The 14,341-nt window shown below is 44.6% G+C and overlaps 1 protein-coding gene across 2 annotated transcripts in view; it reads right to left on the reverse strand.

The window, feature by feature from the left end:
• Positions 1-1,397: 1,397 nt before the first annotated feature.
• The window catches only part of Mylk3 (myosin light chain kinase 3), a 52,639-nt gene continuing 39,695 nt past the window's right edge, over positions 1,398-14,341 (reverse strand). For both annotated transcript variants that reach the window (XM_059262665.1, XM_059262664.1), the window contains exons 11-13: positions 5,381-5,533; positions 3,338-3,470; positions 1,398-1,696 (exon numbers count right to left, since the gene is read on the reverse strand). In XM_059262665.1, the coding sequence (XP_059118648.1) occupies positions 1,637-1,696; positions 3,338-3,470; positions 5,381-5,533 (346 nt within the window). In that variant the 3' untranslated portion in view covers positions 1,398-1,636. The remainder of the gene's footprint in view (positions 1,697-3,337; positions 3,471-5,380; positions 5,534-14,341) is intronic.

Here is a 14,341-nt window from a genome sequence, read left to right on the forward strand (position 1 = left end):
TGTAGCTCAGCTGGCCTCAAACTTGAAATCCTCCTGCCTCAAACTTTTGAGGTTGGATTACAGGTGTAGTCACTATACCTGGCTGATTTTTTTTCCTTTCTTTTTGTTTTTTTGAGACAAGGTTTCTCTGTGTAGTCCTGGCTGTCCTGGAACTCACTCTGTAGACCAGGCTGGCCTTGAACCCAGAGATCCTCTGGCCTTTGCCCCGCCCCGCTCCAAATGCTGGGATTAAAGGAGTGTACCACCACCACCTGGCCAATGTTGATTCTTAAAAGAGATGTTAAAACATTTGAGGGTTCTTCTCAGATATCCTGAGAGCAGAGTGGAGCAGTATGAGATTGTTGGCCTTAAGTCAGTCATAATTCTAGGAATTCTTGACACTGGAGGTCTTTGTACTGGGAGAAACATTGACATGCCTTTCTTTGCAAAGGATCTACTGGGTTCTTTTTTAAATTATATTGTTTATTCTTTGAACACTCCATACAGTAGTACAATGCATATTGATCATATCCATCTACCTGCCTCTAATTTTCCCTAACGTCCTCCCACCCCATCTCTCTCCTAGCTTCACGGCCTCTTTTCATTTATTTTGTGCTATTAGTAATATCCCAAGTCTAACTAGTACCGCCCATGTGCACATAGGTATGTAGTATCCACTGGGGCATGAACAACCACTACTAGAGGCTGAAGGAGAATGATTCTCCCTACCTCATCAGCTACTGATTACCAATAGCTCCACCAATAGGGGTGAGCCTCAGGAGTTCCCTTCCATCCATGTTTGAATTTTGACCGACTTGATCTTGTAGCTACAAATGCTGTGAGTTGGATGCCTGTAAAGGCCATGTCATGTCTAGAAAACAGCATTTCATAGCACTCACTTACCTCCTCTCCAACTCTTAGATTCTTTCTGCCCTCTCTTCTGGGGCTCTCCCTGAGCCTTGGATGGTGGGAGGTAAATAAGATGACTCACCCAGAGCTGAGCCTCCCAGTCACTTACTCTGCACTTGACTAGCTCCAAGTCTTTGCACTAATTGCTACCCACTGCAGAAAGGAGCTTTTCTGACCAGTTGCAAGCAGCTCAAATCTACTGATTCCCCTTTTAAAATATATTTTATTAATTCTTTGAGAATTTCATACAATATGTTCTGATCATATTCATTCCCCGTTCTTGCTCCTAACCCTTTCCAGATCCATACTTCCCTTCCTGAGTTCTTTAATCATGACAAGTTTGGAATTCTAATTTGACAAAAGCCAAGTAGGACTTCCCTTGCCCATCGTGAGCATGCCTTCTCTTATTCCTAAAAGTAAGGGTACTGGGGAGGTAGCAGTGTATTGGATCTGTTGATCTTACAAGGCAGAGAAATGTTCCTAAGGCTTAAAAAAAAAAAAAAAAAAAAAAAAAAACACTTTTCATCCACAAGGAAGGCAGCAGCAATCTTTTTTCCTCCCTTGCTTTCTTCCTTTTCCTTTTCTTTTTTTCTTCTTTCTCTCTCTTTCTTCCATCATTCTTTGTAAACCAATAAGAATCAATAATAGCAAAAGGCCAGACTACATAAAATCTTGAATAATCTCTTCATATTACCACCTCATGTTGCCTCAAAAATTCCTGGGCCCAATGGAGCAGCAGAGTTGAAGATTAGGGACACGTTGGAAATTTCCTTAACCTGTTGACTGCAGTCACCACGTGGAAATGTTTCTTGAAGTAAAGGAGGGAGGGGAATAAAAGAAGAAAGATGTATCTTTAGATTGAGTACTTAAGAGGAAATGATGAAAAAACTTAGACAAGTCTAGACTTGTAGGCATATTCAAAACTGGTACTCTAGTAGTGAGTAAGTGAGTCTCTGACTCTTGTGCCGTCTCTCAGGCTCTTTTCCTTCTGTTTTTGTCCAATTCCAAAGTGTCAGTCCTTGTTTTGTCTTATCTTATCTTATATTATATTACATTATATTATTATCCTTTAGAAGCCTGTTTGTTTCTAATGAGAGACAGAAAGGGAGTGGAAAACCATAATCAGAATATATTATGTAAGAGAAAAAAATCTATTTTCAATAAAAGGAAAAACAAATAAAATTGGTACTCTAAAGGAGGCCAGGTTTTCAGAATAGTCAACAGTCATATTCTAGGCCATGATTGAGAAGAAAATTATTCTGTCCTTTCAAGCAGAAAATAGAGCTCTCTGGAACACGTTTTCAAAATTGTGACTCCTAAATCACCAACAGGCCATCAAATCCAACCTGTGCAGCCTGCAGCCTTCTTTTTTTCTTAAGCAAATGGCACAGAACAGAAAATAGGCTGTCCTACACTGTTGGAGTAGTGTAAAACAAACATTTTACACATGGCTGTGTGCATATTTATGCTTAAGGTCTGACTCCAGGGAAAGGGATTTTGCTTTCATTGTCTATTTCTAAGTTGGGGGAGGGAGTTTTGTGGGGGCTTCTTGTTGTTTGTTTGTTTGTTTGTTTGTTTGTTTGTTAGATGCTGAGATTTGAACTGAGAGCCTCAGACATGCCGAGCCCAGCACAAAATCCTGTTGTTGTTTTTCCCCATGGGGATCTAAGTCAACAACAACACTTTGGGAAGCTAGTTCCCTGGAAAACAACTGCTGTTAAGATAGGTTCTGTGTCAATGGTAACAAACAGATCTGTGGTGAATAACACTTAAAATATGGCTTTCCCATCTCACATTTCTGAAATGTGATAGGATCAAGCCTCAAGCTGCACACAGCTAAGCCAGGATCCTCCCTACTATCACTGCTGAGAATATGCACTTAATTTCATCCTGGTACTTCAAGAATTCAGATAACTAAGGGCTAACATCACTTTTATACCAGTGGTTTCTTTTCTTTTTTTTCTTCTTTTTTTTTGGTTTTTTGAGACAGGGTTTCTCTGTGTAGCTTTGCGCCTTTCCTGTAACTCGCTTTGGAGACCAAGCTGGCCTTGAACTCACAGAGATCAGCCTGCCTCTGCCTCCCAAGTGCTAGGATTAAAGGTGTGTGCCACCACCACCTGGCACCAGTGATTTCTAATCTGTAGCATTTTCATTAGTTTTTTTGTTTGTCTTGGAATCTGGTCTCACTATGTAACCCTGGCTGTCCTGGAACTTGATATATAGACTACGCTAGCCTTGAACTCAGTGATCTGCATGCCTCTTGCTCTGCCTCTCAGACTGTTGAGATTAAAGGCGTGCACCATCATGCCCAGCCCTGTGGCATCTTTTAATCCAGCTAGCATCTATGACAGGAGAGAAAAGTTTTTCCTTTAAATAATCCTTATACTTAGAATTCATGTATTAGTTAAAACTTGGCTGTAATTCTTTCAAAGGACAGAAGACAAAATACCTTCCATTTACTCTGGGCGATATATTTCTGCAGCAACAGTTGGGATCTGAGACGAACATTGGATCCCAAGGCTTTGGCGGGCAGATGGTTTAACCACTCATGTTTCAGACACTGTGTGGCGCTCATCCTGCAACTGTGGAGTCAAACACAGTAGAAACTTTGAGTTGCACTAACCTTTTATAGTTGTCCAAAAGTCTGTTCTGTTGGATAGGAGGTCTGAGTCAATGGAACAGGTTCATCACTCAGGCAGATTCACACCATGTGCCCAACACACCCCTCCTTACAAGAGCCAGGAAGCTGTCAGTGGAAGTGTCCTGACATCCTGGTAAGCTTTCATCCAGCTGACTCACACCACCTCCCGAGGGCTGGGAAGCTAAGGCAGAGCAAAGGAAAGCCTGCTTGGATTGCTTTTAGGAGAATGTGATGCTTAAACAAAACCCATTTCTCCTGGCAGAGTCTTTAAAGCATCAGCCAGCTCATCTGCATTATAGGTTTGGGGTTTTCACCTAGAAAGTTTTTATAGCAGGAAACTCTGAAGATCAGAGAGCAGTGAGCTTTCCTAAAGACTGGACTCTTGGACCTTTCTCCTGGGAGTGTACTTTTGTTGTCATTGGTTATTTTCAATTATTTTATGTCTGAGTATCAAAAAACTCAATGGCTCAATCTATGACCTTGGTTGAGCTGCTTGTGCTGGCTAATTTTAAGTCAATTTGACACAAGCAAAGGTCATCTGAGAGGAGGGGGATCCTCAACTGAGAAAATGCCTTCATAAGATGGGGCTGTAGGCAAACCTGTAGAGCATTTTGTTGATTAGTGATTAATGGAGGAGGGCCCAGCCCATTGTGGGTGATGTCATCCCTTGGCTGGTGGTCCTGAGTTCTATAAGAAAAAAGACTGAGCAAGTCATGAGGAGCAAGCCAGTAAGTAGCACTCCTCCATGGTCTCGGCATCAGCTCTGGCCTCCAGGTTCCTGCCCTGCTTGAGTGTTCCTTCCCTCACTGCTTTGGATAACAAACTGTTACATGGAACTGTGAGTGAAATAAACCCTTTCTTACCCAAGTTTGTTTTTGGTCATGGTGTTTCATCACAACAGTAGTCACCCTAAGGTACTGCTGAAGTCTAAAAAGGCCTTTGTGGCCAAGAAATGAAGTACTCAGACTTGTATTCTGAAGGATTACATCTTCATATATTGTTGTGAAATATTAGTTTAACTATGTAAAGATATGTTACATTTGTTTATGTTGTGGAATATTAGTTTAATTACATAAATATGTGTTTGTTGCATTTGTTTATGTTATAGAATATTAGTTTAATTATGTAAAGATGTGTTACATTTGTTTACAGAATATTTGTTTAACTATGTAAAGATGTGTGTATTTGTTTACCTTGCCTGCCTAAGGTACCTGATTGGTCTAATAAAAAGCTAAATGGCCAATAGCTAGGCAGGAGGTATAAGTGGGACTTCTGGGCAAGGAGAGTAAGTAGGAAGAGGAATCTAGGCCCAAGAGAGACAGAGGGAAACAGAAAGAAAAAAAGATATGGGGGATATGCCAGGGACCAACCAGACAGACATAGAGGAAGCAAGATAGTAGGATATACAGAATGAAAAAAAGGTAAAAAGCCCCAAGGCAAAATGTAGATGAATAGAAGCAGGTTAAATTAACTTAAACGAGCTAGTAGGACAAGCCTAAGCTAAGGCCGAGCATTTGTAATTAATAGTAAGTCTCAGTGCCATTATTTGGGAGCTGGCTGGTGGGACAGAGAAAGAGCTAGGCTACAATATCTCAACTTTCTTTTCAACGTTAGCTTATTGTAAGTAATAACTTGGAAATAGGACTCACTTGTAATATATACCTCTGTCTAAGACTCTGTCTGCCTAGTTGTTTTTAGAGTAATTCCCTTTCTCCTGCTGCTGCCCCTTTTAATGTCCCACCAAGTAATGGACTAAGAAATTCCCCAAGAAGAAAGAATTCAGCATCCCAGCTCAGCACACAGATCAGGGTCCATTATAATGGCCACCAAGTGACCAGCAACTAAAAATACCTCTTCTCTTTGACCAGCAACCGGGAAACAAAGTCCTTGGCTTCCTCTGACAGTCCTTTGAAGGTATCAGCATCAAAATCCCAGCTACAGTTCACAATAAAATTCATGGTCTCTGCATCTGTTTCCCCTAGAAATGGGGACAAACCACTGAGTCTGTGGAGGAGAGAAAGGACCACGAGTGTGTCACAAGCTCAGTGTATCACATGCTCATTACATATGGCTCCACATGTTCACGTGAAGGAGGTGGATGAGGAGAGGATGTTCTCAACAATCTATAACATGCAACCCTTCCCTTATCTCTAAGTAACTGTAAAATGGAGTCTAATACAATGTGTCCACTTACCAAGTAAGTGGTTATTTATTTTTGTTATTGTCTTTGTTTTTTGAGACTGTGTCTCTCTAGTTAGCCTTGGCCATCCTGTAACTCACTATGTAGACCAGGCTATCCTTGAACTCACAGAGATCTGCCTGCCTATGTCTCTTGAGTGTTGGGATTAAAGGTGTGCACCACTATGCCAAGTATGTGTATTTATTTAAAAATAGCTTTCTATTTCTCTGGGACAGCCAGGCTCTAATAGATATTATTGTCCTTCGAGCCAATGAAATATTGGCTTTACTATGCTCAGGCTAAGGCAGGGAGAAAGATAATCTAACTGACTGACTTTAAGACTTCAAGCTTCCTTAGCCTGGTACAGCGGACACAAAGTGCAGGAACATATGGTATAGGACAGTAAGAATAAGATAAGAAGCCAAATATGATATTGGCCCCTGTATTAGTTAGCTTTAGCTGTCAGCTTAACACAGCCCAGAGTCACCTGAAAAGGGAATCTCAATTGAATGATCCCCCAGATCAGATTGGCCTGTAGGGACTGTCTTGATTGTTAAATTGATGTGGGAGGACCCCGCCCACTATGGACAGTACCATTCCCCAGGCTAGAAAAGAAAGCTAGCTAAGCATAAGTGTATGAATGAGCTACAAGCAGCATTCCTCTACGGTTTCTGCCTTGAGCTCCTGCCCTGACTTCCCTCAGTGTTGGCAGTAATCTGAAACTCTGTCCTCCCCAAAACTGTGTCCATCTGAGTTTCATCACAGCAACAAGAATGAAACCAGATAAGGCTTAAGGAAAAGCTGAGGAAATCTAGTTAGAGAGAGAAAAGAGGCTACTTTTACAGAAGTGACACAGTTACACAATCCTGTAATGCACAACTTCCCTGGCTGGTACCCAGCACATGCATTTCTTTGCTCGACATCTTTCCAACTGAAGCTTCTTTTCACTACCCAGAAATATCAGGAAATTAACTCGGGCCCTGCACTTAAGAACAACCCACAAATAAGAACTAGTAAGAGCAGAGACAGGCAGATCTCTGTGAGTTCGAGGCCAGCCTGGGCTACTGAGTGAGATCTAGGAAAGGCTCCAAAGCTTCACAGAGAAACCCTGTCTCAAAAAACCAAAACAAACAAACAAACAAACAAAAAACAAAACTAGTAAGAGCTGTGGTTGTAAACATTCAACTCTTTTACTCCTCTGATAAAATAGCTCTGAGGGGTGTCCCACAGTTGATTCAAGAGTTTCCCAACCTTGCACAGGTGTTACTTTACTTCTGTGCTATTGATACATTGAGTCACTTTTAGTTGTTAATGTTAGATCTCAAAGAAACCCAGGAGAAGTCTCACTCTGTACCTGTGGCTCCTCCCAGCACCTCTCATCTCACCCCCTTACCCTAAACTCTTCCTCCCAGGGGCGGGGCTTTGCTTCTCCCAGCTTCCCTTCCTTATAGAACTCAGCCGTTTTGACTGAAGCTCTCTTGGCTTCGTTCCTTGCTCCTGGTTCTCCTCTTGGCTCTCTTGGCTTGCTCTTGGCCTCTTGGTGCACAGCTCCTCTCTCTCTCTCTCTCTCTCTCTCTCTCTCTCTCTCTCTCTCTCTCTCTCTCTCTCTCTCGAATTTAAGCAAGCTTTTATTAAAAATACTAAACACTGACCAAGATGGAATATGGCAAGGATCATCATCAACTGGAAACTTTCCAGGTTGGTCCTAAGACACTGTTGGTGGAGCTTAATATGGGCAAAACCCACAGGTCACCATACTTTCCCATGAGGCTTTGTTGTCAGTTTCCAAGAACTACAGTTCCTAGAATCTCAGGAAGTTACCTGGTCCTTGGGCAGGTGGGGCTTAATTTTGAATCTAACATTGACTAAGACCATCGGAATATCAGATATTTATATTACAATTCATAACAGTGGCAAAATTATGTCAGAGACCAAACATGGACCATGGAAAAGTACTAGCTAAGCCAGAGAACAAGCCCCTACCCTAAACCAAAGATAAGGAACAGGTCAGGCAGGTCAGGTAGCATAGCAACAGAACAATGGGCCTTGGCCAGTGACCTTACCACCTAGCAGCCTCACGACTTGCACGACTTGCACGACTTGCACGTAGCCCTTCACCTGCACGTCCCCCTTCACCTGCACGTACTGCACGTCGTGCACCCCTTCCCTCCTTCCCTCCCCCTCCCATGCTATATAAGCCTTGCTGAGGAGAATAAAATTTGCAGCTTGATCAGAACACACTGTCTTGCTGTCTTCTCTCGTGTCTCCCATCCCTCTCATTCTCCCCCACAGGTGGGTCGCCCCCCTTGACACCCCGCTGGCCGGGGCAAAATTACAGTTATGAGTAGCAATGAAAATAATTATATGCACAGCTCCTCTCTTGATCCACTTCTCCTTCCTTTCCTCTCTCCCCCGCCACCCCCACCCCCACCCCCAACAGTCCAGTTCAGTCTGGACCCTTCCAGGTGCCTCTGGCTGTTCTCTTCCTCATATCTACATTACAACCCTTTTCCTCAACCATTCCCAGCAGTGGGCAAGCCTCATTTTCATTCTTCTAGTGCCTAAACCACAGGATTGGCGTAAATGAGATCCCTTCCACGGGACCAAGCTGCTGACCAGACTCTACCGAGGTATGTGGGATCATTTGTTTCTGCCAGCTTCTGCCATCCACCAGATTTGACTCCAAATTCTAGAGTCCTCCTCTTCATAGCTTCTTCCTTCTACCTGCTCTAACCATCCGCCTTTCCTCACCTACTCGGTAAGTGGCCTCTCTCTGGCTCCTGGAGCCTTCTAAATCCTCATCTCTCTACTAAGAAGCTTCCTACGCCCTCTGGGGCCCCACCATGTAAGCAACCCTTACACATCATCTCCCTCTATCAGAACCCTCCCTTTTTCCAGAGGCCTCTCCCAGTGCACCTCCCCAGCTGTTTATCCTCTACCTGCTCTAACCGCTCATCTCTCCTCTTCTACTGGGTGTTACCCCGGAGCTGCCTGCTTTGTCTACTATTACTACAAAAGCCTCACCAGTGTGCCAGGAAGCTCCTCTCGCCCTACTCGGCCCCTCTCACCTCTGCTCTGTGTTGGGACATTTCTCTCTGACAAGCCTCTCAGTGTGCATGGGGATCCCCTGGATTGAAATTCTTGTCACCACAACACTTACCTCCTCTGCTCCCTTCGTGGTCAGCTCTTTCCTGGGAGCATCCTTGCCTCCCCTGAGGAGCCGCAGTCCCTCAGCTTCTCTACACCCTTGTGGCCTCTATGAGTCTTCCCGCAGGCAAAGTTCCTATTTTGAACCCTGTCCCTCCTGGCTACACTGGAGCTTAGAGGAACCCTCTCTTTGGTGGAGTTCATTTTTCAGCTCTCTCTCCTTTCATGCTTGGACTCAGAGATTTTATTAAAACCTCACTGTCTTGCTGCAAATGGTGTGGCCTCAGTGATAGGAATTCCAGCCATGCCCCCATGATCACGCATGCCACTTAGTCATTTCCACGTAGCCATTGCCGGGTCATACATGCTATGTAACCCATACTCTGCGTGGTCACATAAATCGTGCATGGTTTGACCACATGATCTATGCAAATGCATGGAGTAGCCAAGTGGAGTAGCCACATGGGCCTTTGTGTGTATGCGCAAGGTGATCCTTAAAAGGCAGGCCCCGGGTGGTGTTGGCGCACGCTTTTAAACCCAGCACTCGGGAGGCAGAGGCAGGCGGATCTCTGTGAGTTCGAGGCCTGCCTGGGCTACAGAGTGAGTTCCAGGACAGGCTCCAAAGCTACACAGAGAGACCCTGTCTCAAAAAACAGAAGAAAAAAAAAAAAGGGCAGGCCCCATGTCCCCCTTCCCCCTTCCCTCACGCATCCTTCCACAGGCCTGATCACATCTATCTCTTCTCCCTTCCTTAATAAAACTCTTGCTAGTGGGTTCTGTCATGTTTCGTGACTTTTCCTCGCAGGGTAAGAGTGCCACTAAAAACCATCATTGGTGCCATGCACAACAGGCCCTCCTGGTGCTTTGTGCCTGGGAACCTGTACCTGGGGAATCTGCTCCGTCCACGACAGCCCACTGTCCATTTGCCTGGCTGCTGGATCCTGCACACACCACCAGCTACTTCGATTGGTAAGCCCCCCACTTTTCAGCCAGCGTAAACAGTTTCCTGGACCCGTGGGAATGACTGTCGAGTATCCGGCATCCCTCTGAAGTACCTGAGACTGAGGGTATCCCTGACCACGGTCTTAACTGGCTATGGTCAGTCCCTATTGCAGGTTAAAATTTCTAGCCATCTCCCATGTCTGCAGTTTGAGATATAATTCTCCCATCAGTCCCACCTCTCCCCTAGGATGCCTTCTGGAAGCTCTAAAGCCTCTCACCTTAATGCCTTGCTTAAAGATTCCTAAGCTTGTCCGCCTCTGTACTGAGAGATGGTCCAAATATGCCTTAGAAAACAACAAAAAAATGGCCACCCAGCAGTTCCTTAGACCACAATATATTATGGGAATTATCTTACTTCTGCCAGTAAATAGGCAAATGGAAGGAGTTGCCTTATATTATAGCTTTTTTCTGTCTAAGCTCTAAACCTTCTCTTCTCGATTTCTTCTCTCCTGCCCATATGTTCTTAGCTATGCCTGAACCGGACGAATCTCTGACTCCGGAGCCTTTAACTCTGGATCCTGCAAATGAACCTCTGCCTATCTGACTTGTCACTCCCACTCTTGCTCCCAGGGCACCTGTCCCTTTGGCTCCTCCTCTGGCTTCCTCCTCCTCTTCAACAGCTGCTGTTTCAGCTCTGGCTCCAACCTTCACACCTACCACTACCCGCTCTTGGACTGCTAAAGGGTCTGACCCCAACCATTCTCCTTTTGTAAGAGATGGCCAGAGTGGATGGACTGGTTAAGGTCCATGTCCCATTCTCTCTCGCAGAACTCTCTCAGATAGAAAAGAAACTGGGTTCTTATACCTCTAATTCTGCTTCCTTTATTAAACAATTTTAATATATTACTCAATCTTATAGTCTTACCTTTCATGATATATATATGATACTTGCTAAAAACCTACTTCCTAAGGAGCTCAGGTGGATTTGGGAGCAGGCTAGAACACATGCAGATGAGGTTCACCAAACTAACCCTGTATACCCTCCAGGGGCTGAGGCAGTTCCTGATCAGGACCCACATTGGGATTATTACACCCAGGGTGGGTCTCTAGCCAGGGATAGGTTTATTACCTGCCTCCTGGCAGGCCTCCATAAGGCTGCCCTAAAACCAGTAAACTATGAAAAGCTAAAAATTATAATTCAAGATAAGGATGAAAATCCATCTCATTTCTTAGAACAGCTCACTAAGGCCCCTCTTCAATATACTAGCCCAGATCCTGAAAGCTCAGAGGGAAGGCAGCTCCTTATGACCCACTTTGTCTCACAGAGCTTCCCTGACATAAGGGTGAAACTTAAATTCTTAGAGAGAGGCCCTTTGACCCCATAGGCAGAAGTGTTAGCAGTGGCATTTAAGGTGTACCAGAGATGAAAAAGCCCAAAAAAGGAACTGCCAAATGCTGGCACATGCTGTCCGACCAGCTCCCCGAAAGCCACTGGGTCCCTGTTTCAAGTGCAGGAAAGATGGTCATTGGACCCAGGCTTGCACCACCGCCCCATGGGTGGGGGACTGATAAGGCCTTGTCCAAAATGCTGCCAAAAGGACCACTGGTCAGCTGACTGTCCCAATGCACCTAGCGGCATGGGGACTCCACATCAGGACCACCTTCTGGCTGACTTCCTAGGCTTGGCCTTCAGCAACGACTGAAGCTGCACGGGTCCCACCCGGCCACTCCCATGCAGGGAACCCAGGGTAGTAATAATAATACCTGGGTGACCCATCTCCTTCCTTCTGGATACTGGAGCCACTTACTCAGTCCTCAGGGAGTTTTGGGGTCCCACCTCTCCTTGTCTCCTTATTGTCGGGGTAGGGGGACAGCTTTACCTACCTCACCAGACCCTACCACTTAATTGTATTTTCAGAGGCATCCCTCTTACACACACATTCTTAGTGGTGCTGACCTGCCCCATGCCTCTCATGGGAAGGGATTTTCTAGCTAAGGTAGGAGCATCCATTTCATTTGTTCCCCATATTTGCCTCACCCCAGACTCGCCAGCAACTCATCTCCTTCTTCTCCTAGCCACCCACCCTACTGACTCTAACAGTTCCTTTCCCTTGCCAGCCTCTCAGGTAGACCCAAAAGTCTGGGACACCCAGAACCCTTCTATTGCTAGACACCATCTGCCTATTACTATCCAGTTACAGGACCCTACCAGATATATTACCCAAGCTCAGTGCCCTCTCTCACTCCAGAGCTTATACCTATCATTTCTGACCTTCTCAGGAAAAAGCTGCTCCATCCACCCTCTTCGCCTTTTAACACCCTCATACTTGTAGTTAAGAAGTCTAATGGAACCTACCATCTGGTTCAAGACCTCCGGCTCATTAACTCTGCAGTGGTCCCTCTCCATCTGGTAGTGCCTAACCCTTATACTCTCATGTCCACTATCCTCCAGGAACCTCTGACTTCTCAATTCTAGACCTTAAGGATGACTTCTTTTCTATTCCTCTCAGCCCTCAGTCTCAAAAAATTAAATATCTCCTCATGATGGTGGACTCATTTTCAAATTCGGTGGAGGCATACCCTGCTTCTAATAAGAGGGTTCAAACAGTTGCAGATCTCCTTCTCCGATAAATTATTCCTCGGTTTGGGGTTCCTGCTTCCCTTCAGTCTGACAATGGCCCAGAGTTCACTTCTCAGATTTCTCAGACACTACCTAAGGCTCCTAACATTCCTTGGCATTTTCATATCTCATACCGTCTTCAATCCTCAGGAAAGGTGGAGCGTACCAACTGGTCTTTAAAATCTATTCTTACTAAGATGTCACAGTAACTTCACCTCAACTGGGTAAGATTATTGCCTCTAGCTCTTTTCAGGCTCAGGGCTCTTCCTAAGAAGCCTCTTTCAATTTCTGTTTGATCTAATATATGGGAGACCAGTTCTAATGCTGGATCTTCTATCCAAACCTTCAACCATTCCAGATAGCCTGTTAACTCCCCTGCTCTGTCACCTAAAGTCTATCCTGTGGAACTTCACAGACCATTCCTTACCTCAGCCATGTAACAGTCCTTGCCTACCCCCAATCCACATTCCTCTTTCCCCTCCAGACCAGTGCCCTTCATCCCTTTCCCCTAAAGGCAGGGACCCTTCAAGGTAATTCTTGTAACCCCCACAGCTGCTAAACTCGAGGGCTTTCCTCACTGGGTCCACCTGTCTCATCTGGAACCTTTTATCTCACCCAGAAAAATCTCTCTTCATACACAGCGACTCAGACAGAGCCCTGCTCTCTCAAGTTCCAGAGGACACCAGGATCCACTGCCTTGTCACCAATTCCAGAGGAATAAGGTATCACCCCACAAGCTCTCCCTTTCCTAATTAACTACTCAGCTGATTGTTATGGGACCACCACAGAGCTGGAGACAAAGGACCATCAGATGTATCCAGATGGTAAGGAAAAAAAAGTAACAATCAAAAGGTATTTACACTCCCAGACCCAAAGTGTCTGGGCTCTGCAAAAACAGACTTTAATATAACAGTCTATTACTATTGAATGCTCTCAGCAATTGATCACCTGTGTCTCCTAAATGCTAAACTAATAAAGAAAACAAGTGCCGTAAAATAATCTATCTCTAATAAAGCTTATCTCAAATAAAAATTAAGCATAGTACTAAACACTACAATGGTCACCAGCCCAAGGCTTTAATTTTCTCATGGCTGTTTCTTTCTTTTTTTTTTTAAGATTTATTTATTATGTATATAAGTTTCTACCTGCATGTATGCAGGCAGGCCAGAAGAGGGCACCAGTTCTAACTACAGATGGTTGTGAGCCACCATGTGGTTGCTGGGAAATGAACTCAGGACCTTTACAAGAGCAGCCACCACTCCTAACCTTTGAGCCATCTCTCTAGCCCCATAAAATATAACTTTCTGCCTGGCGGAGGTAGTGTGTGCCTTTTTTAAAAAAATTATTATTGATATGTATAGTGTTCTATATGCATGTATACCTGCAGGCCAGAAGAAGGGACCAGTATGGTGATATTTTATTTTGTACTAAAATGTTATTTGTATGTTAATAAATAAAGTTGCCCGGGGGTCAGAGCTATTAGCAAGCCATAGGAAAGCCGTGTGGTGGTGGCATACGCCTTTAATCCCAGCACTTGGTAGGCAGAGCTAGGTAGATCTCTGTGTGTTCAGGGATACAGCCAGCATTGGAGACACACGCCTTTAATCTCAATACCAACCATAGAAGACCTGGAGGTCTGTACAGACAGGCAGTGATGAGGCGGTCATGTGGTTGGGTTTACAACCAATGAGAAGGCAGAACTGAAAGTCTTTATAAAGACTTTAACACAGGAAGTAGCTCTCTTTCGGAGAGGTAGGACCACCGCAGGAGGACGGGTAAGGTTTTAGCTCTTAGCTCTGACCTCTTGGCTTTCTTCTTTGCATTGGTTCTGTGTTTCTTATTTAATAAGACAGTTGGTTACATCTACAGACCAGATCTCATTATTGATGGTTGTGAGTCACCATATTGGAAATTGAACTCAGGA

The sequence above is a fragment of the Peromyscus eremicus genome, chromosome 5 (assembly GCF_949786415.1).
Source record: "Peromyscus eremicus chromosome 5, PerEre_H2_v1, whole genome shotgun sequence".
Lineage (NCBI taxonomy): Eukaryota > Metazoa > Chordata > Mammalia > Rodentia > Cricetidae > Peromyscus > Peromyscus eremicus.